General features: G+C 54.2%; 12 protein-coding genes and 2 non-coding genes across 14 annotated transcripts; 10 read left to right on the forward strand and 4 right to left on the reverse strand.

The window, feature by feature from the left end:
* Positions 1-167: 167 nt before the first annotated feature.
* Positions 168-2,096, forward strand: COL26b_007487 (uncharacterized protein; the record flags this gene model as incomplete). Its single annotated transcript, XM_053180276.1, has 1 exon — positions 168-2,096. The coding sequence occupies one exon, from the start codon at positions 168-170 to the stop codon at positions 2,094-2,096; it is 1,929 nt and encodes a 642-aa protein (XP_053035725.1).
* Positions 2,097-3,254: 1,158 nt separating this feature from the next.
* On the forward strand, positions 3,255-4,325 carry COL26b_007488 (uncharacterized protein; the record flags this gene model as incomplete). Its single annotated transcript, XM_053180277.1, has 1 exon — positions 3,255-4,325. The coding sequence occupies one exon, from the start codon at positions 3,255-3,257 to the stop codon at positions 4,323-4,325; it is 1,071 nt and encodes a 356-aa protein (XP_053035726.1).
* Positions 4,326-6,978: 2,653 nt separating this feature from the next.
* Positions 6,979-9,088, forward strand: COL26b_007489 (uncharacterized protein; the record flags this gene model as incomplete). The annotated part of the gene is made up of 5 exons (XM_053180278.1): positions 6,979-7,149; positions 7,233-7,727; positions 7,783-8,032; positions 8,087-8,476; positions 8,529-9,088. The coding sequence occupies 5 exons, from the start codon at positions 6,979-6,981 to the stop codon at positions 9,086-9,088; spliced, it is 1,866 nt and encodes a 621-aa protein (XP_053035727.1).
* A 178-nt stretch (positions 9,089-9,266) lies between these two features.
* COL26b_007490 (uncharacterized protein) lies at positions 9,267-9,698 on the reverse strand (the record flags this gene model as incomplete). Its single annotated transcript, XM_053180279.1, has 2 exons — positions 9,267-9,528; positions 9,580-9,698. 2 exons carry the CDS (start codon positions 9,696-9,698, stop codon positions 9,267-9,269), a joined length of 381 nt encoding a protein of 126 aa, XP_053035728.1.
* Positions 9,699-10,831: 1,133 nt separating this feature from the next.
* Positions 10,832-12,276, reverse strand: COL26b_007491 (uncharacterized protein; the record flags this gene model as incomplete). The annotated part of the gene is made up of 2 exons (XM_053180280.1): positions 10,832-11,996; positions 12,062-12,276. 2 exons carry the CDS (start codon positions 12,274-12,276, stop codon positions 10,832-10,834), a joined length of 1,380 nt encoding a protein of 459 aa, XP_053035729.1.
* Positions 12,277-13,104: 828 nt separating this feature from the next.
* COL26b_007492 lies at positions 13,105-13,232 on the forward strand. Its single transcript has one exon. It is a non-coding gene; the product is annotated as a tRNA-Ala (tRNA).
* A 1,062-nt stretch (positions 13,233-14,294) lies between these two features.
* On the forward strand, positions 14,295-15,973 carry COL26b_007493 (uncharacterized protein; the record flags this gene model as incomplete). Its single annotated transcript, XM_053180281.1, has 2 exons — positions 14,295-15,054; positions 15,108-15,973. The coding sequence occupies 2 exons, from the start codon at positions 14,295-14,297 to the stop codon at positions 15,971-15,973; spliced, it is 1,626 nt and encodes a 541-aa protein (XP_053035730.1).
* Positions 15,974-16,178: 205 nt separating this feature from the next.
* COL26b_007494 lies at positions 16,179-16,265 on the forward strand. The gene has a single exon. It is a non-coding gene; the product is annotated as a tRNA-Glu (tRNA).
* A 537-nt stretch (positions 16,266-16,802) lies between these two features.
* COL26b_007495 (uncharacterized protein) lies at positions 16,803-17,903 on the forward strand (the record flags this gene model as incomplete). Its single annotated transcript, XM_053180282.1, has 2 exons — positions 16,803-16,862; positions 16,923-17,903. 2 exons carry the CDS (start codon positions 16,803-16,805, stop codon positions 17,901-17,903), a joined length of 1,041 nt encoding a protein of 346 aa, XP_053035731.1.
* Positions 17,904-18,447: 544 nt separating this feature from the next.
* COL26b_007496 (uncharacterized protein) lies at positions 18,448-18,825 on the reverse strand (the record flags this gene model as incomplete). Its single annotated transcript, XM_053180283.1, has 3 exons — positions 18,448-18,537; positions 18,597-18,705; positions 18,782-18,825. 3 exons carry the CDS (start codon positions 18,823-18,825, stop codon positions 18,448-18,450), a joined length of 243 nt encoding a protein of 80 aa, XP_053035732.1.
* A 2,293-nt stretch (positions 18,826-21,118) lies between these two features.
* On the forward strand, positions 21,119-22,740 carry COL26b_007497 (uncharacterized protein; the record flags this gene model as incomplete). The annotated part of the gene is made up of 5 exons (XM_053180284.1): positions 21,119-21,435; positions 21,491-21,542; positions 21,593-21,777; positions 21,829-22,471; positions 22,528-22,740. The coding sequence occupies 5 exons, from the start codon at positions 21,119-21,121 to the stop codon at positions 22,738-22,740; spliced, it is 1,410 nt and encodes a 469-aa protein (XP_053035733.1).
* A 759-nt stretch (positions 22,741-23,499) lies between these two features.
* Positions 23,500-23,948, forward strand: COL26b_007498 (uncharacterized protein; the record flags this gene model as incomplete). The annotated part of the gene is made up of 3 exons (XM_053180285.1): positions 23,500-23,547; positions 23,614-23,682; positions 23,787-23,948. 3 exons carry the CDS (start codon positions 23,500-23,502, stop codon positions 23,946-23,948), a joined length of 279 nt encoding a protein of 92 aa, XP_053035734.1.
* Positions 23,949-24,244: 296 nt separating this feature from the next.
* COL26b_007499 (uncharacterized protein) lies at positions 24,245-24,690 on the reverse strand (the record flags this gene model as incomplete). The annotated part of the gene is made up of 4 exons (XM_053180286.1): positions 24,245-24,337; positions 24,394-24,404; positions 24,461-24,606; positions 24,659-24,690. The coding sequence occupies 4 exons, from the start codon at positions 24,688-24,690 to the stop codon at positions 24,245-24,247; spliced, it is 282 nt and encodes a 93-aa protein (XP_053035735.1).
* A 1,477-nt stretch (positions 24,691-26,167) lies between these two features.
* Positions 26,168-27,226, forward strand: COL26b_007500 (uncharacterized protein; the record flags this gene model as incomplete). The annotated part of the gene is made up of 2 exons (XM_053180287.1): positions 26,168-26,562; positions 26,614-27,226. 2 exons carry the CDS (start codon positions 26,168-26,170, stop codon positions 27,224-27,226), a joined length of 1,008 nt encoding a protein of 335 aa, XP_053035736.1.
* Positions 27,227-27,306: the final 80 nt, after the last annotated feature.

Raw genomic sequence — 27,306 nt, forward strand, 5'->3', positions numbered from 1 at the left:
CGTGCATTGGCTGCCAATTTCCAGACGCGAACTTTCAGGAGACTTAATTAGTCGCGTCTTCGCGTTTTCACACATCATCAACCCCGATCACCAACATCCGTCCCTAACATCCAATGCCGTTGAATCCATCTTATCACAAACCCAACGCTCGCAACTGAATTTTCACCATGCCTCCCAAAGCAGCTACAATGACAGCGAGCAGGCCTCGAAAGCCTCGCAAGCCCTTGAGAATACCGACGCTTCCGCCCGACGTACACAGGCAGATCTTGTCTTTCGCGTCCCAATCTACCCTGCTCTCTGCGCGGCTGGTCAACAAGAACTTCAGCTCCATCGCCACACCCTTGGCCTTTAGTTATCTCTATCTTGGATCAAAATGGGACTGCGACCGCCTCGTGTGCGTATCCAAAAGCCCCAAGCTCAGTGGCTTTGTGGAAGAGATTGATCTTGTCGGCTGGATCGAAGAAGCTGAGTGGTGGAAGCACCACTACCCCTGGAGGATGCTCGCGATCCTGCCATACATCAGGAGCTTCCGGAACTTGAAGTCTTTCTATCTTGAGATAGCAGGTTTTAATTTCAACTGGCAGGTCGCTTCCCTCTTTGGAGGTCCATTCGCGGCAAAGGAGCTGAGGAGCGCCCTGCTCGACACACTTTTTGCCTGCATCGCTAGGGAGTGGACCCAGGAAGAGCATGCCGGCTTGTTGGCCTTCATAATCGCCCAGAAGAAACCTGAAGACGACAAAATGTACGTTCAATGGATCCCTCCGGACGCGGAACCTGCGCGACCGGACGTAATCGACTTTGATGAGGATATGTGTGCAATCATGTTAGAGGAAGAGTTCGGCAAGAAAAAGAAGAAGCCCAAGCCGCGGAATCGTCCACCTGACGCGAAGCTACTGCAAGATCCCCTTTGGCAGTCCTGGGAGAATCTTCTTAGTCCTGCTCTTCCTCTAGAGACGCTGAGCATCGGAGGTCTCGCCCGCAGCGACGACTTGGATGTCTTCAGGAGTTCAGCTTTCAAGAAGATTGCCTCATTGAAGTCGTTGACAGCATTGAAGTTCTCGGTCTCTCACAAGACGGATTCCTATGCCAAGTCTGTCACGCAAATGTACCGGTCAGACTCGCCAATGCTTCACTCCCTGCCAAAAACCCTCCTTTGTCCCGCGATTGCAGATAACTTGAGAGTGCTATCACTCTATAGGCCCGATAACTTCGGCTGGCATCCGTCTCTGGACTTCCGCCGGATCAACTGTAAGGGCAAGTCTCCGCTCATGGCGGGCTTGCCCAGCCTCCGCGTGCTTGCGTTGGGCGGGTTTGCTTTCACACAGACTTGGCAAGCTGATTGGGTTGCTTCACTCGGCAGGGGCTACGGAGGCAGTGGTTTGAAGGAGCTGTATCTCGATAATTGTCATGTCCTCACTGAGGCTCGCAAGTTTCGCCTCCAGTCTAGCCAGACAACCATCGGACGAGACTCATCAGGTCAAGCAATTCAAGTCGACAACTCTAATTTCCCGGACGCCGAATCTATCGTGAACGGCATTGGGTCGGATCGGATGCGCTTTGACCTGCGATGGCATCACATTCTCAACTCATGGCGTCAGAGCATGACGGCACTTCAGGTCTTCGTCATGGGTTGCGGAGATCATGGCGACGACTGCCTCCGATCAGTCGTCGAGGCCAACTATCCTGATCAACTACCCATCATGAGCGACCATGACCGCGATCCGCGCTTCTTCCGGCACGGAGAAAAGGCTTTCCTCAACTACAAAGCACCGCCCCCTCCCTTTGATCACGAGGAACCCCTTGGCGATCGTTACTATAAGAAGAGAAATCGACCCGAAGCGCCGCAATACAAACACGGGGTCAGAATGACAGTGAATTGGGACTCAGAATGTTCATGGCGAAACAACGGCCCAATCTTGCGTTATACCAAGTTCGACGGCGGCATGGATTATTACCCCTGGACTGAATCTTATGACGACGAGAGACCAGACTTCAGACATCAAGGCATGAAGACTGATGAGCCAGATACGGTGAAAGAGGATATGAAGGCTTATGAGTTGCTCATTGCAACTGTGAAGACCAGAGCGGCATCCTGAGGCTAGTGGACGTCTTCGCCAAGGCCCAATTATTAGTTCTGTATTTGTAAGATACATAGTTCGATGCAGGCTTAGTTGTCAAAAGTATGCCGGACTACTCAAAAAAAACCGGTTTAGCAGCATTGCAATTTTTGCCAGCATCTCGCCTGGTGGCATTTTCAGTATTCGTCCGCGCATGATGGCCAGCAACGAGAAGCTGAGAGAACCTGGTGTTTCGAGACTTGGCTAATTTCTTCTCATCGTCACAGAAGGTTGGTATGCATACGTGGGAACAACTTCAGCGGCCGTCCCAAGCGTTGATGACCAAGTCACACTATCATCACGTGAGACGAGAGAATTGCTTCTTTTCTCGGCGACCTGCATGCTCGCTCGCGTGGAACGCGGCTTTACTTTTGCCCCTCGGCGTCTTACAAATACATCCCCCCTTTAATCAGCTGCAGTCAACAGCTCATGTCGCGTTACGTTGCAAAACATCAACGCGTCCAACCACAACTCCTAGCGTTGCGCGTGTAGACCGCAAGCATGGAGCAAGCTCGCCCCCAGCTCTCGACGATTCCGCCAGAGCTCATTTACCGCATCATCTCACATGCACCAAAGTCGACTCAGCTCATAGCACGATTGCTGAGCAAAACCTTCTACGCTCCAGCTACTTCCGAAGCTTTCAAACACGTGCGACTCAGCGAGACAAACGCAAGACAATTCCAGAGGATCGCGTCGACACCGGGACTCAGATGCCATGTTCGACAAATCACATGCGATGCACGAGACGGCATTGTTTTGAATAATGGTCCGCCTGACGTGTATCGACCTGGAGGTTTTCTTGCAGCTCTGCCGTCGATCAGACTCTTCACGAATCTGAGAGTCTTGAACCTGGTATTCAGGCGTTATTTGGACGCTTTTACGCCAAACGGACGCAAATACATAACAGAGGAATCTGATACCATGTATTTCTTCAGGAAATGGGTCCTGTTTGCCGCATTTCACTGCATTGTAGGCAGACAGGTTGTGCCTTCGGAATGTTTCTTGATCACTCTCCCACCTCCTCTCATAAAGACATTGTTGTATCTCGGGATTCAAGATCCTGAACACTGGGATTTCCTGAAGGAATGCCGGTCTTCCATTCCATTGGAAGAGCTTTCAATAACGAATCTTTGCGAGATGGGTACAACCCAGGGTGAGCGGAGCGATGCAGCAGCTGAGGAACACTGGTGGGCCTTCCGAGAGGTCGCAAGTCTTCCAAGTTTCAAGAAGCTCAAATTGATGATTACACCCAACAGGATTGAGCCCCGAGAAGACGACGAGTGGCAGGAGCCTGCAGTCTACTCCACAAGAGATCGATTCGCTTTGGTCTCGAAGGTCCTGCCTGAGTGGTTCACCCCGTCTGCCGCCCGCAACCTCACTGTTCTGTCTCTTCACCATGACGAGTTGTGGGGCTATGCTCCCAAGTTCGACTTTCGCACCATTGGTGCTGCACCGGATCCGGGTCTTCCACAGCTACGAACTCTTTCTTTGTCGAGGTTCTGCTTCAGTCATGAGTGGCAGATCGACTGGATTGCATCTCTTGGGAAGGGAGGTCTCAAGGAGCTCTACCTGGACGATTGTGTGCTGCTGTCTGTGGCGTACTGTTCGATCGCTTCAGGAGAGGCAACGACAGAGCCCACCTGCGTTGAGGATATTGACGGCAACAAGATTCAACTATCCAATCATGGCTACTTGCCGGACTCGTGGCAAGGAGGCAACAGCTGGGATCAGTGGTCAGTGTACTACCGCTCCAACCTCCAGTGGCACCAGTTCTTCAACCACTGGCGCAAGTCGATGTCTTCTTTGATGGTCTTCAGGATGGGCTCCTCGGAGGCCCATAAAACATGGTCCCACGTCAACTTATCTGACTATTGGCTGGATCCCCTACCTCGAACCACGATCCCATTGGGTGCCCACTGCATCTTCCTGAAGGAAAACGCCCACAACATGTTCCACGACGATGCCTGGCGCGGGAACGCTAGGATTGCTGAACTTAGAGTTCCATTCTACGTCAAATACATGCCGGAGCCCCTTGATAGCGATAACAGGGATCTTCGGCCATGGACGTTTCTGCCGCCCATGAAGCACGAGGCAAAAGGAAGCAAGCAAGCGGATGAAGAGGATAAGAAGCAGGAGGACGACGATGTGATGGCACTGTCAATGCTGAGGCACGAGGTGCAAAGTCGCTCAATGGGGTGGACATCGTGACTGCACTCTTGCATCTTGCGACGTTGGGGTGTGGAGGAATGCCCGCACTCGGTTCGCCTTGCACTGCACAACTCGGGTCATCTCTTCGACTTGAAGTTCTTGCTAGTTGTCAGTCGCGGTTCTGATTTTCTTGTACTCTAATATCTTTGAATTGACATAACCTCGTTCTACAAATACAGAATTTTTAAAGCACGTCGCGTCTTTTCAATAGCCTGAACGTTGTCTTCATGCATGCGCTTCGTCGGCATTGAAACCCCGGGCCTTGGATCATGTGAGGCGATAACACTGTGGACTCGGGGGGGAGGTTGAAGGTTGCATTAGCTGCATAATCAAGAGCACCAACAGAGACAAAGACAGGCTGGGCTTGCATCCCCGTGGTAGGGACTATTGTTTCAACTCGGTGAATAGTCCATTTCTGGCCTGACAGCCGACGTTGGCTGGTTGGTTGCTTCAGCGAGGGTTCTCTTTCTGCCGCTTCAAGTTCAGAGACGTTGGTTGACTGGCTAGCTTGTTGGCGGCAGTTGCAATTCAACCGGGGATCAAGTGCAGCCACCAGACTGCCCACCACTTCAACAATGCATAAGCTGAGAACTGACAGAAAGTCTACAGGGAAGTTCTGGAGACCACGTCTTAATGCATTGCTAAACGTTAATCCATTTGTCAAAGTCATGAAGTTCGAAGTGATAGCTTTCATCCACCAAACGTGTTGGTCTTAGATTGGCTGGTCTTGACCTGACGAAGTAATGATAGGTATTCCTCGCAGAACTCATGTTCGTCTTCGTGATGTGCATAAGTTAGATCCACGCAAGTAATGAGGGAGACGTTTGTCCGAATATAGTCAAGGATCTGCGTATCGGGGAGGCCAAGACCCCGTGCCCGACCGTCCCCAGCATTCGCCACTCAACGTGTCAGAAGTTGTTTTGCTGCCGATGCATGTGAATGGTCAGAGTTGTGTCATCGACTCAGGTCAGGATGAGTTGAAAAATGATTTAGAGACGGAAAAGAGGAGCGTCACTTGGGATGCGAGTCGTTCAGTTCTAGAAACAGAATCGAACGCGGCCATTTCATGCGCGTTCTGCGGTGCGACAAGCGGGACTATCCGCAAACGAAACGTGGCCGACGAATTGCACATGGCGATTAGAGCAAGGATCTGAGACGAAAGTGATACATCATTGGCCGTTGCAGGGAAACAAGAAAAGTGGTGGAGTTTTGTCGCTGAATGTTCATCATACGATGGAGAACGGATATGTACGAAACGACGATTGAGGGAAAGTCGCAAACAGGACGTAATTTACCTGACTGGTGCTACGACGCCGAGACCTCCCAAGTTTGAGCGGAAGTGGAGATGTTCTGCTCACCGAGCCTGCAATCGTCCGGTCCCGGTCGAGGATATCAAGTTTCGGGGTGAAAGTGGCGGTCAGACAACACTTGTCCGGGATTCTTCACTCGCTTCGTCAGCAAAGCACGAATTCAGAAATGTGACAAAATTTTGTCTTCGAACCGACAGAGTGGTACGTCCGTAGACGTGGGCTGTTGCTAGCTCTGCAAGACAACGGACGATTAAGCTCGGAACTGGCACGGGTGTGGCAACCAACCACTGGACCAAAGCATTAAATAGTCTCAAGCCCAGCGGACGAGAAGTCCGGAAACACCGGGGCATGACGCCGTTTGCTTTGTCTCAGTCACGACTCTGGCCGCGCCGTGGCGCCGCGTAGCGGCAGTCTTTGTCTCTCCGTCTCATAGAATCCAAGACACAGCAACGCCGGGCCCAGATCGAATGCCACCGACCCGCTCGTACCGATAGAATGGCTCATATGATGCTACGCTGATGGATTCGCGCTCAAGTACCGTGATTGCGCAGGTCCCACATCACGTTCCCGAAGACTGAAAAACGACATCCTCGGCCAATCTAAGACAATCGATAAATAACCCAAAAGGCCGATCCCTTGCCGCGGAGCGGTCCCCGCTGGAGATATTGCCTACCCCGCTTGCGACCCGAGGGTCTCATGACGAGAACAAGGAACGCCCTCGTTGCGACGTCGCGCTACTGCACACTTGGCAAGGTCAACCCACCGCAGCCGAACCTCACAATTGGGTTCGCCCAGGGGGGTTGGAGGGTCCGTCCAGCGGGCTGGGTTCGCGAGTACTACGCAGTACGCACGTATGGGACCCGATCCATTAGCTCGGTGTTAGGCCCGGTCTTATTCCTCTTCCTCGTCCTCGTCTGGACTGGGCTGGGCTGAGTAGGGGTTTCTCCTGAAGTCCCTCAGTCCCTGACGGGCCACGCCGCGGCGACAGGGAAGAACATCCAGAGACCAGACCAGACTAGACCAGACCCTACCTGGCACCCTCCTGCTCGCGCCTTTTTCGCTCTTGGTGGGCAATCCAAAGCGCCGCCATCCCGTAGCTCATCGTCTGTGCGAGCTAAGAAAGAGCCTATGGCAGCCATAAGACTCCGCCGTTTTCCCCCGTCATCCCATCAGCGGAATTTTCCCCCTTCCCCCAAACTGCCCGTTCCCATCTGCGCCCTTTTCGTTGCTTCGTTCGTGCCTCGTGGCGGTTAAAGGGTTTGCGCCCCGATTGATGTTTCATAACATCGAAGGACCCTGCTAGACGGCCGCGTTCAGAGTCACGAACCACATACGCGCTAAGAATGCCGCTCAGAGTCGCTGTCATCGGTGCCGGACCTGCGGGTCTAGCGACGACGCGGTACCTCAAGTGGGCGCATCAATTCTTCGCCATTGAGCCCATTGAGGTTCGCGTATTCGAGAAAGAGGATGATATCGGAGGGACCTTCAAGTATCGCGTGTATGAAGCTGCCGAGGTAAGCCCAACGATTCGAGGCTGAAAGTCTATTTGACGTCGTGTCCTGAGGAGAGTTGATGACGCTAACACGATCAATGATAGCTTGTGTCGTCCAAATATCTGACCGCCTTCTCTGATCATCGCTTACCACCAGACGCCCCTGACTATCTTACTCCGGAGCGCTATGTAGAGTATCTGAACGAGTACTGCGACCGTTTCCAACTCAGACAGCACATCGAGCTCTCATCTCCGGTAACCCGCGTTCGTCGAAGGAAAGCCGGAGGGCACGTTGTCACAGTATCCTGTCCGGATGGCACCACGTTCGAATACGAGTGCGACGCCGTCGCTGTCTGCTCCGGCCTCAACGTCGAACCCCGGATTCCGCCTGTCAAAGGACTCGAAAGAGTCCCAAAAGTTCTCCACTCTTCGGAATTCAAGACTCGGGACCAACTCCGAGCTATCAAGAGCGAGAAGCCCACTGTAGTGATCGTCGGTACTGGAGAAACGGCCCAGGATCTTGGGGAGATCACTGTGACGACTGAAAATATTAAGCATGTTGTCATGTGCCATCGCGATGGCTTTATCGTTGCCCCTAAGGTATGCGATCAGTGTCGGTGGGAGAAAATGTTGACGAATGCTGACTTTCACATAGACTGCCCCTGCACCGGTCATGTTTGGTTTCTGGGGCAAGGGCCAGAAGATCAAGGAGAAGCCAGTCGACTGCTCTATTGCCAGTTTATTCGACACAGCATACGTCCCTCCTCGGCTGCAAGCGAGCCAATTTCTTTGGGACTTTTACAACCAACAGATCGACGTTACATTTTCTTTGATTGGCGGCACGTTGGAAGGATGGGACCAGTTGGTTGGCGGTATGCGCCGCGAAAGAATGCACATCGACCATTGTAGGTTGACCAACATCAAAAGAGGCTGATTCCCTGAGCTAACATGTTACACAGTCTTCCCTGCCAAGTCTGCCCGAGCCATTCCGTACATCTCAGCTCCTTGGCGCAAGCCACTTTCCCTCCGAGAACGCCTTCGCAGATTCTTCTTCTACATCAAGGAGTTTGACATCGATCCCAAGGGTCGCTACATCGACGTAGCCCCCTGGCCCGACTATGTCGACGACGATGGCGTGATGCACTTCATGGACAATGGACGGCCGGAAGCTGAGAGGATGAAGGGAATTACTGTTAAGCCGGACTTGGTCATCTTCGCAACGGGATACACGCGACGCTTCCCCTTCCTTGACGAGAGCTACGGAACGCCTGACTCGGCGGATGTACGAGCTGTTTATCACAGCCATGATGTTACGACGGGATTCATCGGGTTTGTTCGACCCAATCTCGGTAAGTCTGTATCAAAACGATACTTCTAGCATGCATTACTAACATTGCTTAGGCGCCATACCTACCCTCGCCGAAATGCAAACTCAGTTCTGGATCCTTCGTCTCCTACAGTCAAGATACCCCACCGTCCCCGGCCTCAACCCATCACCGAACGGCCTACCTCTGGACCCCAACGCGCTACCCGGCTACGATATCGATTGGAAGCTACATCCCCGCTGCGGCCGCGACCCATGGGCCGAGAAGCGCGGCGTCGACCATGAGAGCTACGTCTACCAGTTGGCGCTCGACATCGGCTCGGCACCGCGCTTCAGCTACATCCTGCCCCAGGGCTTCCGCGCCGCTTACACTTGGGCCATGGGCAGCAACTTCAACGCCAAGTTCCGTCTTGTCGGTCCCTGGAAGAACGAAGACGAGTCGTTGCGCATCATGCGCGGAGAACTGTTTGGCATTGTCAGCCAGTCCGGTGGATTGTTGTACTTTTTCGCTAATACGTTGATACCCATGTTCATGTTCGGAACGATGAGCGTTGCTATTCACACTTGGGACTGGGCAAAGAGCCTGGTTACGCCGTGGAGACGCAAGGAGGGCCGCATCCGTCTTTCTCATTGTTAGCCATGCAAGCGTTGCTTTTAGTTGAATCACACTAATGGTTCCTGTCAAAAATCAAAGCGTTTCTTATGTTCTATCAAGGCTAATGCAATCTTCCTGGACCAAACTTAAGCGAGTGTATGTGCACCCAAAACATGTGCACCGTTATATGCATGTGGTGTGTCTGAAGTCCACCGAAAATTTAGTTTCTCTCGGCAGAACCCCATCTGACACACTGGATACGGCGGTTGTCACCATCTCTGCCGTCCAAGTTCACACACGGGTGGTCGTTGTCGTTGTTCCATCTTCCCAGCAGGTTGCCGGTGCAGCCACCGCCGTTGCCGGTCTTGCCATCGAAGAAGTACCACGGGCCGGAGGCGAAGTAGACGGAGTGGCTAGTGTCGTCCATCGTGACGTCGACGTTGAAGTTGCTCTCATGCTCATAAGAAGCGGTTCCTTGGGCACTATTGAGCGGGTTAGTATGTGTAAAGTTATCATGGCGCAGCTTGCATTACCAGGTGCCGCTGGAGAACTCGTTGGCCTTGCGGTTGGCGCGAGGAGCAACTGCTGCGGCAGAGGCTCCTGCGGCAGCGCCGAGGGTGAGGACGATGTTGAGAACGTTGGTGAAATGCATGATGTTGGAGGGAGGGATTATTTGAAGATTTGAATGATTGAGAGAACTTGTGTTTGTGAGGGTGGTGGTTGATATTCTGCTGAGTTGATGAGACTGTTGTGGTTGATGCTGGATGAAAGAGGCTCTCTTCTTAGAACTTGAAGGCCTTTACATACTCTTTTCTCCGGCATCATGAGTGTTGAGCAAAGCGAATCGGTCACGGAAATAGTACCACCAAGCAACGTCCCCTAGAATGCGGCTGGACAGTTACACGAAAGGATCTCAGCTGCAGGACTGTCGGTTTTCGCCAAATCCATCGACCCCAAAACTCTTAATTGGCTGGCAGAGCTTCGCAGCCCTGATCGGCACCCCGCACCCGCCCTGTTGCAGGCAGCCACGATCAATTGGGCAGTGCTACTGCAACTCTGAGAAGGCAGATCTTGGGCGCTTAGCCAAGCTGAAAAAAAAGCTTCTTATTTCGAAGAAAATCTGCGCCCTCGGGGCCCGGCACGGCACAGGGCGGAAAGAATCCTTCCGACGATCAGCCTCATCTCGTTGGTCGGATCGGATTCACATCCAACAGCGGCTCCGTTGTGTGCAACTCTGTGAACCGGAACCCTGCAAAGCAACACCGCATTTGCGGAATGCCGGTGCCTGAACTTAGATGTTCGCCCTGTGCTCAGCCACTACACCTATTTTCAGCCCGCAGCACCGCAGCTGCAGCCTTGATGACGTCTGTTTAATCACGATGTGCCTGATCAGGGGGCCAAAATTGAAGAATAGGAACGTCTAAGGATAGACAAAACTTTCACATTTGGAAATGAAATACAGTGAGAAATTAGAACCGTTTCTGTCACAGTAGATCGTGAGTATGACTTGTTGAGCACCTGGAAGTGAGACAAGCTCCTGCGTGTCATGATGAGATGATTCTCGATTAGCCATCCGACCTGTGCTTAAACGTGGCCCAGTCAGACTCAATGATCTGCTTTTATTCTCTTTCTCATTGCCTAAAAGCTGGTCTGGTGAAAGTTTGGTGAATATTATTAGAAATTACTGCAGGAACGAGAGTCCTCGGCTCTATCATATGCGCGCCCCAAACGCCTATATCGTACACTCCCTCTAACATGCCAAAAATAAGAGGAAGACATGCCATATTACGATCGTCTCAGCACCCATCCATCATAAGTCGAGGAAGGATACCGGGGATCCACCTTGCCTTCGTTGGCAGGATTCAGTGTGCTACCAGGCAGCTTCGCCAGTTTCTGAATGATCCTGCCATCCAGATCAGGGTCAGGAGAACGGTAGTTGTACACTGAAGAGTTCGTCTCGGGGATCTGCCTCGGCCTGCATGCAAAGAGCAACTGGTACACCTGACTTTGCTGCCACTTGCCAAAGACCGTGGACAAGGCTAGGTCGACGTAACGTCCGAAGGGGGCAAATTGGACGATCCGCTCGTAGACGTCGCCGTCGCCAGTCTTCTTGGTCGTGAAGATGTCATGCTTGAGTCTATCTAGCTCCCCGTACAGGTGCTGCTTGGGGATAACGAAGCCTGACGGGTCGTGCTCGCCGACACACTCCAACATCCACTTCAGCACGAGATCTGCGAGTACTTCGTTCGGCTTGATCGTTTGACTTGTCCACGCCCAGGCAGGGAGAAGAGCTTGCAGCCGCTGAGGCAGGACATCCCTGACAAGCTTGAACTGCTGGCGAGTGACGTCGTAGTGCGTGCCGGGGAACCAGCGCTCGGTGATGCCGTATGACGGACCGTATTCCGTGTCTCGGGAGATCAGGCACGGCTGGAAGGCGTAGAGTCGGTCATGGAGGGACACTGCGTGATAGACGTCGGAAACGACACTCGAGACGTGCTGGTCGTAAAACTTGGGCCAGTCGGCGCTCACGCCCTCGGCGAACTCGGGGATGCCACGCTCGCCAACTGTGTCGAAGATGCCCATGAACCGAATCGGTGCGTCGATGACCCCACCGTCTCCAATGAGGGGCCAGCTGTACTTCCACCTGAACTGTATCGACTGCTCGGACTTTGGCGCAGTCGCGTCGGACGGATCGCGATAGATGCGGTAGACTTCCTGGCAGAGCTGATGTGTCTTTTCCTCGTCGACATCGCCATTCGCTTGGTATAGCGGCTTCACGATGCCGCAGTTGTTGATCATGCCCGCCACGGAGCGGACGATGTATGCACCGCGGGATGCGCCGAACATCCAGATCTCGGTCTCAAGAGGGGTGAAGCCCCGAACGAGGTATTCATATGTGTCGACACATTGCTGCTCGATATCTTGAACGTTCAAACCGTGGAATACATGACTAGCGCGATGAAGAGGTCAGTAAACATGCATCTCTTCATGGGCTTTTTTCTTGGAAATACTCACTCCATGAACGTGCTACCAGGCGGAACGCTGTTGGTGTAGTGGATCTTTCCCGAGGAGTGAAGATGTGCCCGGTCATCATCTTTTGGCAGCCCACGCCCTCCCCATATCAGGTTCGCGAGGAGGTAGAGATTGGATTCTGACCCGACATCTCGGCCGCTCCATGAACCGTCGGCGAGGACAATCAGTGGGTTCTTCTGCGGGCCGCGGTAGGACATCGTGGGTCTACAGGCTGTTGGAGTGATTGAGTCTGGTCACGCGAGAGCATCCATAACAGAAAGAAGGGTCAACGCAGCTGATGTATGTGACGGTCAAAATGTTTAGATTTTCGAACGAGCTTCATTGGAATGATACACAGTCTGATATTGTGGAGGAAAACAACTCCGAGACAGTTGGGCACAGTCCGCAACCGCTTACATTCCACGCATCCAATTGTTGTTTTCGAAAGCTAACTTTGCGGAAGCATTACGACGATAACATACTACAGAACAAATGTAGATACGGCATTCGTCAATCAAGGTGTGATAAATCAGCGACGCTTTCTGCCTCATGCACCTTCACCTGTTCTCCGTGTCGGATTCAATGGTGCTGAGGTCGTGATGGAAGTCGTCGTGCTAAAGTCCAGACCAACACAGATGGGATTTCGTCGCATCCAAGAATGCCATGTTTCAATTTCCGTGCTTCCGGCATTCAGACTGCATAGATGCAATCTGACAGGATGGGGGCGATGACCCGGAAATAAAGGGTTCTTGGCCACGACCCCCTGAGGGATGGACTGGGACCTCATCACAGAGCCCTGTAAATATGACTCGCCGCTAAGCAAGGGCCCTTCATTTCCCTGGCCGATCCTCTTCGCTCTCGGTTCGACGTTTGTTTTTGCGCGCCTCCCAGTTGAAGAAGCTCAGTGTCCCAGAGAAACGTCGAAAGTCAGCACGTATCTCACCTTTCCACTCCATCGACAACAACTTGTGGAAGTTGTGCCTGCCTTCTCTCAGCCACGCGGTAGGTTTTAGCACTGTTGCCATACATTTTAGTCATCAGCAAACGGGCGCTTGGTCTAGGGGTATGATTTTCGCTTCGCACCTTCCGGCTGACGCTGAGTTCACGATGTGTTCCAGTGTTGATTGAGTTGCGCCTTTGTGAAAGGTCGTGGGTTCAATTCCCACAGTGTCCAAATGTTTTACTTCCTTCGTGGTTAAAATTGCATTTTTGTTTGTGATGATGAGCTCTTTTCCTACTATCTTTCAATTATTTACTGAACAAGGATATGCGGGTGCTCACGTGTAGGTGTTTTCTGATCTTTGCCTGCAATAATCCTATCTAGTACCAGTCGAACGGTGTTGGCTAACTGATTACCAGATGAGTGAATGGCATTCTCTGTGGGGGAGAACACGCCAGACGACACATGATGAATATCAATACACGACGGTCCTTGCATTTCAATCATGAAAGAGTTCGCGGCTCATGGCCCGACATGGCTTTTACATGTGGTCTTCGGGCTCTCAAAAAGTTGCCCAAGGCCACGCATAGGCCAAGGGTTCGTCTAAAGCCTCGAGACTTCGGACTGTCGTGTGTGGGGGCAAACCGAGCAAGCGGTGAAGAAAGACATCATCAGATGACATTGGCTGGTTCACTAAGTGACAAAGCACACCAGCCCCTCCTGCTCAATGTTCAACACTCTCAAACGGAATACAAAATCTGGCGTCAATTGACGTTCTCCCGGCCTTGAAAATCAATATTGAATGCTCAGACGGTGCCGGCTCTTCGTCCGGCAACTGAATGTGGGGGTGGGACAAACAGAGATCGTCGTATGCAGCAGGGATCTCACCCACATCGGCAATCGCTTCGGCTTGCGCAGCTGCAGCTCGCACGCCGAAGAAGGCCAAGCTGTTGGGCCGCCGTTACACGAAAGGCAGGTACGGACGAACCGGACTAACCAAGGAGTTCGGATTGAATAAGCGAAGTGGGGAATTGGACGGCTACTGCAGCATTCGGAGATTGCAGACGTGGAAAAGAGTGCGTTTTGGCAGCTGCAGAGCAGGTTTGTTTACGTAGACATGCCTTGGCTTTGGGGGCTTCTTTCTCGTACTTGGTCCGAGGACGTCGGAGCTGCCCCGATGAGTGAAAAGGGGGCTTTATAAGTCAGGGATCGCAGCTGGTGAGTCTGGTGAGAATTGTCTGTTGTGGTGTTGTCGGCGCCCAGTCTCTCGAAGTCAGCCAGCCTCAGCAAATGACCATGGCAGCCTGTTCGGCACGCACTCTCTCGGTCCTCGGTGCGGCGACAGCCGTCGCCGCTGCAGCGAACTCCAGCGCCTGCACTTCTGCAACCTTCGCCTCACTGACACTGAGCAACATTGAGATCATCTCTCTCAATGTTTCCGCTCTGCGCAACGTGTCTCTGGCCTCCGGCCAAGACGCGGGAACCGGCGTTGGTGTGGGCATCATCTCGGCTCCGACGGGAGAGACGGCCTCCGGCGTGGATCTCTGCCAGATCGCTATCCAGTACACGCACCCCGGCCAGAACGACAACGTCAACACTTACATCGGACTTCCTCTTGAGGCGGCGAACTGGAACTCCCGGTTCATGATGGGCGGAGGTGGCGGTTGGGTTGCTGGCGGATCGGGCGTCATCATCGGCCCCGTGGCATCTGGCTACTCGAGCTCGTCAACCGATGGAGGGCACAACTCTACGACTACGACAGCAGAATGGGGTCTTGTCAGTGAGGGTAACACCAACTGGCCGGCGCTGAACGACTTTGCGTCTGTGGCTCTCGATGAAGCTGCGAAGTTGGGCAAGGCTGCCACGCAGATGTACTACGGCAAAGATCCGACCTACTCCTACTGGAATGGGTGTTCGACCGGAGGACGACAGGGGCACATGATGGCGCAGAGGTTCCCCGAGCACTTTGACGGCATCTTGGCCTCGGCTTCGGCGTTCAACTGGCAAAAGTTCCAGACTGCTTCCATGTACCCGGCCTTCTTGTCGGAGTTGCTGGGTAAGCTTTGCGTCACCAATTGGAAGAGGAAGAGTTGGCTGACATGAGTCCAGATGTGATCCCCCCATCCTGCGTCCTTAACGCCTTCACGGACGCTGCTATCGAGGCATGCGACGAACTCGACGGCGTCAAGGACAGCATCATTTCTCTGCCTGGGTCCTGCAACTTCAACGCTTCTTCTCTCGTCGGCCAGACCGTCGCATGCACCAACCCCAACGCGACGATCACCATCGACGAGAAGACTGCGCAGTTCGTGCACGGCTTCTGGGAGGGACCCCGCAGCGCTGAGGGCGTCTTCCAATGGTACGGTTATACTCAGGATGCTCCCCTGACGGCCGTCTTCAGCCCAACCTGCACATCGGTCGACAACTGCACTTACACGCCCTTCTCCGCCACGAACGACTGGTTCGGCGTCTTCCTCGAGAGGAACTCCACCTGGAGCATCGAGAGCTCCGGCATCACCCAAGAGCGGTTCGACAGACTGCACCGCATCTCCGTGGACGAGTACACCTCCTCCATCGGCACCGACAACGTCGACCTGACGGACTTCAAGAAGCGCGGAACGAAGATGATCACCTGGCATGGCATGCAGGATCCTCTCATTCCGTACAACGGCACGGTGGACTACTACGAGCGCGTCAAGGCCTGGGATGCGAATGTCGAGGATTACTATCGGTTCTTCCCTGCTCCGGGTGTCTCTCACTGTGGCGGCGGCGCTGGGTTTGACCCGAGCGACTACGTCTTCGACGCGTTGCGCGCGTGGGTTGAGAATGGCACGGCGCCAGAGACTTTGACTGGCCAGGGAACTGCGGTCGGCAACTCCAGCGAGACTCGTACGGTGAACTTGTGCATGTATCCCAAGGTCCTGACCTTTACTGGAACCGATCCTGATGATGCTGCTTCATATGAGTGCATCTAGGTAGTCTGCAGCTTCAATCCATGATCATTACAGTCCAGCGATTTTTGCAGCACGTCTGTTAACATAATACACACCTATAGCAACTCATTCCTATGATCAAGGCCTTTTGATGTTGGCCCGACTGCGTTTCGAAGTGGCCCCGCGAATGCCCCAGTCCGCAGCGGGCCTGTTAGGCAAGATCCCGCAGCAAACCCACATCGTCAACTCCGATATGGTGTAGTGGCCAACATGATGCCCTCTCATGAACTTGAGAGGTTAGGCATAGCCTCGAGTTCGATTCTCGGTTTCGGAACATTTTGCTAGTTTTCTTTTTTGTTTGGCTGTTAGATATGGACGATCGGAAGCCAGAGACGCTGTTACTGACTGAGTTCATGCAATGTGTTTGTTGTGCTGGTGGTGAATCGGCAGCTTACTTCCGAACTAAGTCCAGGACGTAAGACGTGGTTTGTAATCCTCAACTCCAACATCTTACGATGATGAAGTTTTAAATCAACAGTAGCTTCAAATCGTGTATCCTCATCGTCCGCTTTGACGTGTGGGGGTGACCCGGTCCAACCACTTAACTCTATGCGCGGATCCAACGCCAAAAGATCCCCGCTGCGAATGCCGTGCAGAACCGCCTCGAAGTCTAACAGTTCAGCGCAAGATTTGTAAGCGTTTCATCGGCGAACGCAATTATTCAGACAACACTTCAACGTCACTCCCCACTTCAAACCTTTATCCGGATAAAAGTCGTGATCCAGACGAGCGTAACTCGACACACTTGTTTGACCAGCAACTACAATACACACTCACTTAATAAACTCATTCACACAGCCCAACTAACACCATGTCGGGAACAATGAAGGCTCTCGTCACCACCGGCGAAAAGACCGCCAAGATCGCAGAGGTGAGTACCATCTCATGACGGGCACACTTTCAACCCCGCATTCACTGACATCCCACTCAGATCCCCATCCCACAACCCGGCGCAGGCGAGATCCTCGTCAAAGTCCACTACGTAGCTCAGAACCCGACAGACTGGAAGTCCACCGCCTCAGCCAAAGACGCCGGCCGCACCATCGGCTGCGACTTCGCCGGCAGCGTCGTCAACCCCAACGGCTCGCAGTTCAAGGAGGGCCAGCGCGTCGCCGGCTGGGTCTTCGGCTGCAGCCCGGACCCCCCGCGCGGTGCCTTCGCCGAGTACCTCATCACCGAGAGCAGCCTGGTCTTCCCCGTCCCTGAGGGCATCACCGATCCCCAGGCCGCCGTCGTCTCGCTGGCCGTCGCCACCGTCGTGCAGGCCCTCTTCCAGCGCTTGGCGCTGCCGTCGCCGTCCAGCCCGGCCACGCAGCCGTTCCCGATCCTGATCAACGGCGGCACGAGCAGCGTCGGGCTCTACGCGGTCCAGCTCGCCAAGAAGGCGGGCCTGAAGGTCATCGCCACCGGCAGCAAGAGGAACCACGAGCTGCTGAAGAGCCTCGGCGCGGACGTGACGGTCGACTACCGCGACGCGGACTGGATCGAGCAGGTGAAGAAGGCGGCGGGCGACAAGCTGCAGTATGCGTTTGACTGCATCAGCGAGGTCGACACCACCAAGGCCGTTGTGCAGACGATCTCGTCCGAGGGCGGACACGTCATGTGTATTCTGCCCCGCAAGGCCGACGAGGTTGAGGCGCCGTCGTACGTCAAGGTCGAGAGCACATTGGCGTACACCGTCTTTGGAAAGCCGCTTGAGTACGGCGCTTTCGATAATCTGAAGGGCGACAGGAGCGGCGACAAGCAGTTTTGGGAGAAGTACCTCCAGGTGATTCCCAAGTGGCTGGAGGACGGGTATCTCAAGCCGAACCCGCCAAAGGAGTTTGGCGGCCTGGAAGATATCCCGAAGGGCTTCAAGTTGCAGGAGGAGGGTGGTGTAAGTGCTGAGAAGCTTGTGTACAAGATTGCCTGAACCAGACAGGGCGTATGAGTGAGTATTCCGTAGTAGATAATGTGGAAAATGGCTGCAAACAAAGCAAAAGCTTGCTTATTAAATGGTTTTAGCATGGGAGCATACTCACGAATGACTGCTACTTCATGACTTACGCGTGTCGTCTTTCTGTACGCATCGACGTCTCTTGACTGTGTTGCGCGTTCTCGACCGAGCTTTGTCTTGTTGAGCCGTCATTCTCACGCCGTGTGTAGACACCCGACGTGCCACAAGGTTGTCATTTGTTTCTATATCCGTCATGGTGATCTAGGCGTTGGTGAGAGATCAAACCCGGCTGCCTAATAAGTAGATGTGAAAAGAGACATTACTTAGGACGCCTTACTAAGGTAGGCAGGAGTCTCCCGCAAATAAGAGGTTTTACAGATCACTAACATGTAGGCTTCATGACAGATCTTCTCTATAATCCTGATAGACTCTATTTGGTATTATGCTTTCACATTACGCTCATGGTATCCTAAAAAACACTCTCGCCTTCAAAAGTCCAAAGTATCGACTCGCTCGCTCTTTAGCAGATGTAGGTGTACTGCGCGCGGATGCCGCCGTTGTCCTTGCAGCCCTGCTGGTAGGCGCCGAACTTGCTGTCATCAACGCAGCACTGCGATTGTCAATTAGCAAATGCGCTCCTGCTCCAAGGCGAGACTTGTCACGACTTACCGCCGCAGGGTAGCTCTTCTCCGGGGTTCCGCCGACTGCGGTGCAGATGTTGGTGCTGGGGTTCGGGTTGCCGCTGTTGGTGACGCAGAGGTAGCCAGCGAAAGCCGGGCTGGCGCGGCAGGTCTATTAGCGACGGAAACCCAAAATGATTAAGGTTAATGACGTGCGCTGGCGGGTGGACTTACGCGGCGTGCGCCAAGGCGAGGGCGAGTACGGCGGTAACCTTCATGGTGATGATGTGAATTTCGATGTGGTTTGGTGGGAAGCAGGTTGCGTGAATTCGATGGTTTAGAGATACTGTAGCTTCGCAAGAATTGTAGGCGCTTTCATGTTGCTTGGAGGGAGGAGTGAGCGAGATATAACGGTGCCGATTTCCTTGCGGTGCGAGTTTTGGCAGCGCGAACGACTCATTGACGACATGGATAGCCATGGAGGTCTGGGGGAGCGACGGGGGATGACCCCTGGCATAATATATTTTTGACGGGACATCAAACGGTGTGCCTCTGCTGTTCAATATGGCTTAAGTGGCTGTGGTCACCTGTTTCTCATGCCGTCTGCTAATGTCTTTGCCGCTGTTCAGATGATAACGTCGGCAATCGTGTTCATGAGGAGACAAGACTGGACTCGGTTCTATCCGAATAGATCGCCTTATAACACCCGACGAAGACAAACGCAAAGAATGATAAGCGGCAAACCCCTTCCGTTTACATACCACCTGCCATTGACGACAGCGTTGTAGATAATTCGATGATTCTCCATTTAAAGAAGGGGTCTAGACTCTGACCTTTCGCAAGGGTTCACTTCCAGTACCCATTTAACAACATGCGCTTGGATATTTCCAACACCGAAACCGAAGCAGAAGTCTCTTGACCCTTCAACTTTCTGGAAAACTTCCAATTCTCGCTCAAATGCATAGCGGCATCTTCCGCCAGAACACGGGGCCGAGATCCCGTTGAGATTGCGAGCGGCACTGAAGCGTGGGCCTGGGGAAATGCCACAAAAGCCCCCACGAGTCAGTGATCGCCGCGGTGTTGGCTGTGCGCGCGCCCTGCCCTGCGGCGGGCCTCTGCTTCATGAAGTTCAACGGTCCCTTGAGTTGGGAGCGCCGGTCGGACGAGACTCTGAAGGATCTCTTATGTTGACAACTTTGGGGAAGCATGGCCTGCTTTGGGGCCTTGCGACGCGCTGCAGCGTCTGGGATCTATTGCTAACGAACAGGTGCTTCGTCTGAACGTCGAATGCCTCCGGCGACCAAACCCCAGCCCGTTACATCCAACATATCTTTACAAGCCGCCGCGGCTCCCGTGGACATCTTATGGTCAAGCGATTAGCCAACAGCCACTTGAAAATTCTGCTCTGGTGATCGTCCTTGGCACTCTGTCCCGGGCAGCAATTAACCCCCTGACGACCGACACTTTTGGTGTTTCTCCTTCTCTCGTCGCTTACCACGTGGTGATGTGGCCCCCGGTGGGATACTTTGTGAATGCCCCCAGTCGGGAAGATGGGCAGTGACCAACAACAAAACCAACATCCGTCGAAACAGTTTGGTGGGCGTGAACTTCTTCCTCTGTATAGCATTTACTCAGAGTAATTGGCATTTTGAGACTTTGATGCAGCAGAAAGACCACAATGCTTGTCCATTCTAGCCACAGCAAACTGCGTCGCCCTCCTTTTTGCTCGCACCGACGACCTCTAGCTCACTCATGGTAACAATTTCACAGGATCCCTTGCACTCCATGAAAACTAGATACCATGCTTCTGGATGCCGCACATCGTGATTCGCGGACCTTTTGTCTGCTCTGCATTCCATCTATCTCATTCAAAATAAGCTCGCCAGTCGGCACGTCAGCCGAATGCTTATCGTCCCCAAACCGTAACAGGTAAACAGCTGTGCCTGGCTGCAGCTTCGAGCTAACGTATCACGTCACACCATCACGGACCACCGCTGCCATCTTTCGCTGCAGACTTTCCCGGGAAAGGGCAGCTCGCTCAAGGTTTGGGTCGAAATGAGGGGATCTTGCTCCAAATCTATGTACTACGCGTCGCGCCAGAATCAAGCTTTCGGAGCATTCTAGAGGACGGGAAAATGTGAGATGGTTCTCCGCGCGGGAGAAATAGGCGACGATGAGGGGGAATTTGGGTTTTGAGGCGACGATAAGTAGGCTAACTCGTCCGTTGTGGTGCGCGTATAAGATGGGAGCGGTCCTGTTGAGTAGTTCCTGTACGGGATCCAAGGTACTGTTATTCTGATCGCAAGGTTTCCGATTCGGGGTCGAGATGCACTATATCAGCCTCCTCGCCAGCCTGGCGTCCCTCTGGGGCGCGGCAGATGCGGCCTTTGGTCTAGCAGCCGGCAACAGCACGACATACAAAGTCGACACCAACGGCGGGCTCGTTTTTGAAGTTAATAAGTAGGACCTTTCATGAAGATTACCCCATCGATCAGCTGGCTAAGATGCAGAGCAAATGGCGACATCACAAGCCTTCTCTACAACGGCGTCGAGTACCAGGGCACCTCCAAGATGTCGCAGATCAACTCCGGCCTGGGCGCCTCCACGGTCACGGCGGAGACGGTGGGCGGCGTGGTCAAGATCACCGTCAAGGCCGGTGCGCAGCCGCTGACGCACTACTACGTCGCAAAGCCGGATGACCCGACCATCTACATGGTGACGCACATCACGGGCGAGATCGCGCCCGGAGAGCTGCGGTGGCTTGCGCGGCTGAGGCGAGCGGCGGTGCCAACGGGCTGGCATGGTGATGTTGCTGATCTTGACGGGTGTACGGCGTTTGAGGGGAAGGATACATTTCGGTGTGCGGACGACACTACTCGTTGCAAAATGTGAGTGTGGTTCTCACCCTTCAGGGACTAGAGTAAGTTGACACCGATGAAATAGGTACACCTCGGATCGATTCGTCGACGACAAAGTCCACGGAGTCACTGGAAACGTAAGTCTTCACGAACAAGAGAGGAGGGCGCAGCTAATCCCATGCCGCAGAACGTCGGCGTCTGGATGATCATGCCAGGCAACGCGTACGAGCACTCGGCCGGCGGTCCCTTCATGAGGGACATCAACTCGCAGAGCACCGGCGACCAGGAGCTGTACTGGTACATGAACAGCGGGCACGTCAGAACGGAGCCGTGGCGGTTCGGTCTCCTCGGTCCCTACGCGATGCGCTTCACGTAAGATACCGAACTCCCCCTTTCTCGGGACTCACGCTGAACCGAGACCAGAACTGGTGCGCAGCCCTCGGCCGACCTGGACACCAGCTTCTTCGACGCCCTCAAGATCGACGGCTACGTCCCCGACAGCGGGCGCGGAAGCGTCTCGGGCACAGCCACGGGTGTGACGGGCAACTTCGAAACGGTGGTGCACTGGTTCAACAGCGACGCGCAGTACTGGACCAAAGCGACCAACGGAAAGTTCACCTCGCCGCTCATGAAGCCCGGGACGTACACGATGAAGCTGTACCGCGACGAGTTCCCGATCGCGGAGGATAACGTGACGGTCACCGCCGGCGGCAAGGTAACCAAGGATATCGCCTCCACGGAGTCGAAGCCGTCGGTCATCTGGCGCATCGGCGAGTTCGACGGCAAGCCGACGGAGCTGAAGAACGGCGACAAGATCGAGCGGATGCATCCCTCCGACGCGCGTATGGAGAGCTGGGGAGGGACGTACACGGTGGGCAAGTCGCAGGCCAAGGACTTTCCGATGGCGCTGTTTGCGAAGGCGGGCGGCGTGGCGACTGTCGACTTCAACCTCGAGGGAGACCAGCTGGACGGGGTGGTTCTCCGGGTGGGCACGACGCTGTCGTTCAAGGGCGGACGGCCGTCGGCGAAGATTAACGACTGGCAGGCGAGTGACCCGGGTGCTCCGGTAAGTTTCTTGAGGCATATCGATGAAGCTGCGAGTGTGCTGACGACTCTGCATAGACGTTGATCGATTCTAGAGGGGTGACTCGGGGCGCGTATCGTGGGTTTGGCGATGTTTACACGTGGGATGTGCCGGCCAACGCGCTGAGGCAAGGAGCGAACACCCTCACTCTCGGTGTACTCGGGACAGGGGACATGGCGTTTCTGAGTGCGAATTATGTTGTTGATGCGATTGAGCTCCAGGGCAAGGCGGGTGCTGACAGCCCCAGGTAGACTCGGGATATTCGACGTGTCGATTTGATGTAAATATTTGGAAGAAAAGCCTACTCATAGGGTAGCGGATCATATCGTTCGTTTATGCTGTGTAAGACATCGACTAGACATCGACTGGTGGCTTGAGCCGATGTAGTGAGAAGTCGAATAGGTTAGAGGCCGAGTATGTCAAACAGTGAAATAGATCAAAATGCCGAGGACGTCCAAGCTGATAAAAGTAGAGGTCAGGGAGACCAAAAAAGAAAAGAAAAAGACACGAAAAAAGGGATTCGAACCCAAAGGCTCCAGCGCCGGATAATCATGATCTCTGTGTTCAGCTGGCATACTAGTTCTACCATACTGGGCATATTCACGGCCATTTATTCCGGGCGCTGTTGCTGAGGCTGGAACGCAACCTCCTCAAATACCTACTTCTCACCATCGCTCCTGCCTTCACCTTTGACGAAGGTGAAGGTGAAGGTGAAGCCCAGCGGATTCGAGAGGCAGGTGCAGCGTCATTGGTGGGTCCGTCGCGTAAACCGCGGGAGCGCAAGCAAGGGCGCCTGGGGGTCCGTGCTCGGCTTAGTCATGCTAGCTCCACCGTAACTTTTGGACAGCTTCGCGACTCCTTTTCACATCTGCCACTCTAATCGTGAACCCGGCAGAATCCAGGATCGCGACGAACCTCAGTTCCCAGTCATTCCTTTGCCACCGCCAACTTCATTTCGACGCAGCCAAATTTTCGACAAACGATCACTTTTAGTTGAGACAGTCGCAACCATGACCCGCGCCCAGCAGACCATCTCCCTCGCGCTCCTCGTGAGCTCGGTACGACCCCTCCCTGGTATCCCACCTCGAACCCGCGAAGCAGTCACTGATCGATGAACCACGCAGCTCTACCTCGCCCTCTACCTCCAGCTCATTCCTGCCCCTGCCAAGGTTCAGGAGCAAATCATCCCCGTCGTACGTTTTCTCCCCCCCTCAAAGTGTCGACTCGCAGCTTGCGGGCGGCACCAACCCCTGCGGCCACATTGTGGAAGGCCACCTGGCTAACAATCATCACGCAGCTGCCCTTCTGGGCCCTCGTTTCCTTCGGCGCATACCTTCTCGCCAGACTCGGCTACAACGTCATGACCTTCAACGATGTCCCCGAGGCGCACAAGGAGCTGATGGCGGAGATTGACGAGGCCAAGGCCGACCTGCGGAAGCTGGGTGTCGACGTCGACTAAGGAGCTACGAGGGGAATGGATACCAAAAAACCAAATGTACGGTTGCGATCGATGCGATTTGCTACAACAGGAATGGAGTCTCGGCGGTAGATATGGGGAATCAACTCAATTGATGGTATTTGCTGTCGCATGACCAAGAACTACAGGCCTGTGCTACGATATTCAGTGCATACACGAGCGAGTCGCCAATGCTCTCGAGCAAGCATTGCGTGTATCCTGCAGGATGGATGGGCTATATTGGTTGAGAAAGGCCAGGAAATGCATTCAATTCAGCCACCGTTGGCCATCTACCTGATCTAGTCGAGGCAGCCCGTGGTCTGCAGCCCAGAAATCTCCAGGCAATCATTCTGGAAGTCGTTCTCCCTCGTCTCGTCGGCGACAATAATGCACTGTCAAATTGTGAGTACACGTCACGTTTTTGGTGAGCACATGCACGCAAACTTACCGCATTCCCTCCTGCGTGTTTGTTAGCCGTCTGATCTGCGCCCATGGAGGTGACCACCAAGACTTACTCATGAATCCTTGATCCGCACACGCCTGTGTCGTCCAGCCCACGTCGACCCGCTCCTCCATCGGAGGCGCACCCTCCGAAAGATCTTGCTTGGAGCAGAAGCATCTCCTCTCGCGCTGCGCTACCGCGGTCGCGGCCAGCAATGTGCTGCTCTTCAATTCAGCCCGGCACTCAGTCGGTATTATCGACACATCCTTACATGGAAGAGAGGATCTTGGCTGCGGACACCATCTTGACGTGTGACACTGCGTGCGATGCGGAGAGCTGGACAGATAACTGTTGGAAGGAATCGTGGTGATTAGTGATTTAATCCTACGATTTGAGAGACCACCGTTGTCTTTTAATATTCCATTCACGATCAATTAACTTCACAGACACGGCCACTTTGCGACGTCGTCGACAGACGGTTTCCATGTCGCCAAGTCGCAGTAATATCACAGACATTTCGCATACTTCAACGCCCTACATTGCGGTAGCGAAAACGAAATCACCAGCCACCGGGGGCCTATTTACAGAGCGTCCCAGTGACTCGGATCGATCGCCCGCGTGGCGGTTCAGACGATGCCAAGGCCGGTCCAGCGCTGCGTGTCAAACCTTATTCCGACTTTGACGCTTCACGATGCCCTTGCTTTGAGTCAGGAACGAGCTGGCAGGCTTGGCGAGTTTGAAGTCGGGATGAACCAGCCTCATTTTGGAGCATCGTCTGCCCTGTCTTTGCAACTGGGTGACGATCAGCTCTGTCTATGCTTGGCCTTGGAGAACCGGATCGGCATCTGAGTCGACCTGGCGGGCAACGCTCTTCAAGCGAGAAATTACACGTTTGGCGTGGCTGTGCCTCTGCTCCTGCAAATCGTTGCAGAGTCCTTGGCCGTGTCCTCGCCGTCGGCTTGCCCGAGGGATCGACGCAATATGCCGCCGGCAAGCATTGCCTGTTCCTACGTCTTGGGCTGCTGTAAACTGGAACACCCACCTTTTAAACCACAAGAAGCGAGGTAGACCTGGCGAGTCTGAGTGTCCCAGTTCAGAACCTCGGTAGTTTATTTCATCGCATGGTAGGTTGCTGCGCTGTCAAGTGGACACATGCTTAGAGTGAGAGGCCCACGATGAAGACAGCAGGCCTGAATTATTCATCCTTGAGCAGGAAACTCCTTTCCTTCTGCCAATTGCTGCAAATTCTGGGCTGGTCGTCGAATGGCTTTTTCAGAAAAGCCCGTACGTAACACAAATTCTCTCAATTGCTCCCCCGCGTTCACGCACATGAGAAGCGACCTTGGGAACCATTGAATGTCCGAACATATCGTATCGACAAGCACTGAATGCGGGGTTAGCTGTGTGATTGAACCTAATCCTTGCAATGATGCAACCACGCATACCGTATCTTTTCTAGTACCCTCCCTCTCCTCCCAGATAACGCTTCAACTGTCGAGGGGCCCTTCACTGATAATTACGTGGGGGCGAGAGTTCACCTCCGATTGGGGGTCATTGTTGTGCTCGGGCAACGTTATCGGCCAACTGGGGCATCCGTTTACCGGAGGCCTGGATCATCGGCTGCCGTGCCCGTCTGCAGCCGGAAACATCACCACATCTTCGTCATATAGAAGCAAAAAAGGGATGTGATTCTGCGAGATACACACCCTCAAGCTCAACTAAGCAACCCAATCGGTACCCCCTGCCTCTTCCCATACCTCGACTTCCATCGGACCCCATCATGCCTGAGCCGCCGTATCCCCTGCACCCGTCGGTCCTCGACCGCATCAACCCCGAGTACAAAGACTTTTACAACAAATTCGTCTTTGACAAGCAGGTCGTGCATCACCAGCCCATTTCGGCGTCCAGGGCCAGCGGCACTCTCATCCCCGGCGCCGGACCAAAGCTCGAGTTCGCGAGCTCCCAGGACTTTCACATCCCACGGAAAGAAACGACCGGGCCCGATATCCTGGTTCGTGCGTTCACGCCTTTGGGGGAGAAGCCTGAGAAGGGATGGCCGCTGTGCATCTGGTTCCACGGAGGCGGCTGGGTGTTGGGAAACATTGACACCGAGAATGTCATCGCTACGAATTTGACCAACCGCGCGAAGTGCGTTACGATCTGCGTGGACTACCGGTAAGCCCCCCCAAGCCTTTCAAAGTGAGTTGTAACTAAGAACATCCCCAGACTGGCCCCAGAAGACCCCTTCCCCGCCGCAGTCGACGACTGCTGGGAATCCCTCCTCTGGGCCATCTCCGCCGGCGCCTCCAAACTCAGCCTCGACACCTCCCGCATCGCCCTCAGCGGCTCCTCCGCCGGCGGCAACCTCACCACCGTCCTGTGCCAGCGCGCCGCCACGCGCAGCGACATCCCCAAGATCGCAGTTCAGCTGCTTTCCGTGCCAGTCGCCGACAACACCGCCGCCGTCGAGTCCGCCGCGCCGGAGCACGCCTCCTGGCGCGAGAACGAGTTCACGCCCGCGCTGCCGGCCGAGAAGATGCTGTGGTACCGCTACCACTACCTGCCGCGGCGCGATGACTGGGCGCACCCGGAGGCGAGCCCGTTGCTGTGGCAGGGGGATTGGTCGAAGTTGCCGCCGGCGAGCATTGTGGTGGGCGAGCTTGATGTGTTGCGGAGCGAGGGCGAGGCGCTGGGGAAGAAGCTGGCGGACGCGGGGGTGGCGGTAGATTTGCATGTTATGAAGGGGCAGCCGCATCCGTTCATTGCGATGGACGAGGCGTTGGAAGATGGGAGGAGGGCGGTTACGTTGTTTGTGGAGAAGTTGGTTGAGTTGCTATAAACTTGAGGGAATTGAGATATACCGCTCTGGAGTACCCATGATAATACAGCTCAATCAAAGATTCCAATGTTCACTTGCTC

This window comes from Colletotrichum chrysophilum (genome assembly GCF_026319265.1).
Source record: "Colletotrichum chrysophilum strain AFK26 chromosome Unknown scaffold_61, whole genome shotgun sequence".
Classification (NCBI taxonomy): Eukaryota; Fungi; Ascomycota; class Sordariomycetes; order Glomerellales; family Glomerellaceae; genus Colletotrichum; species Colletotrichum chrysophilum.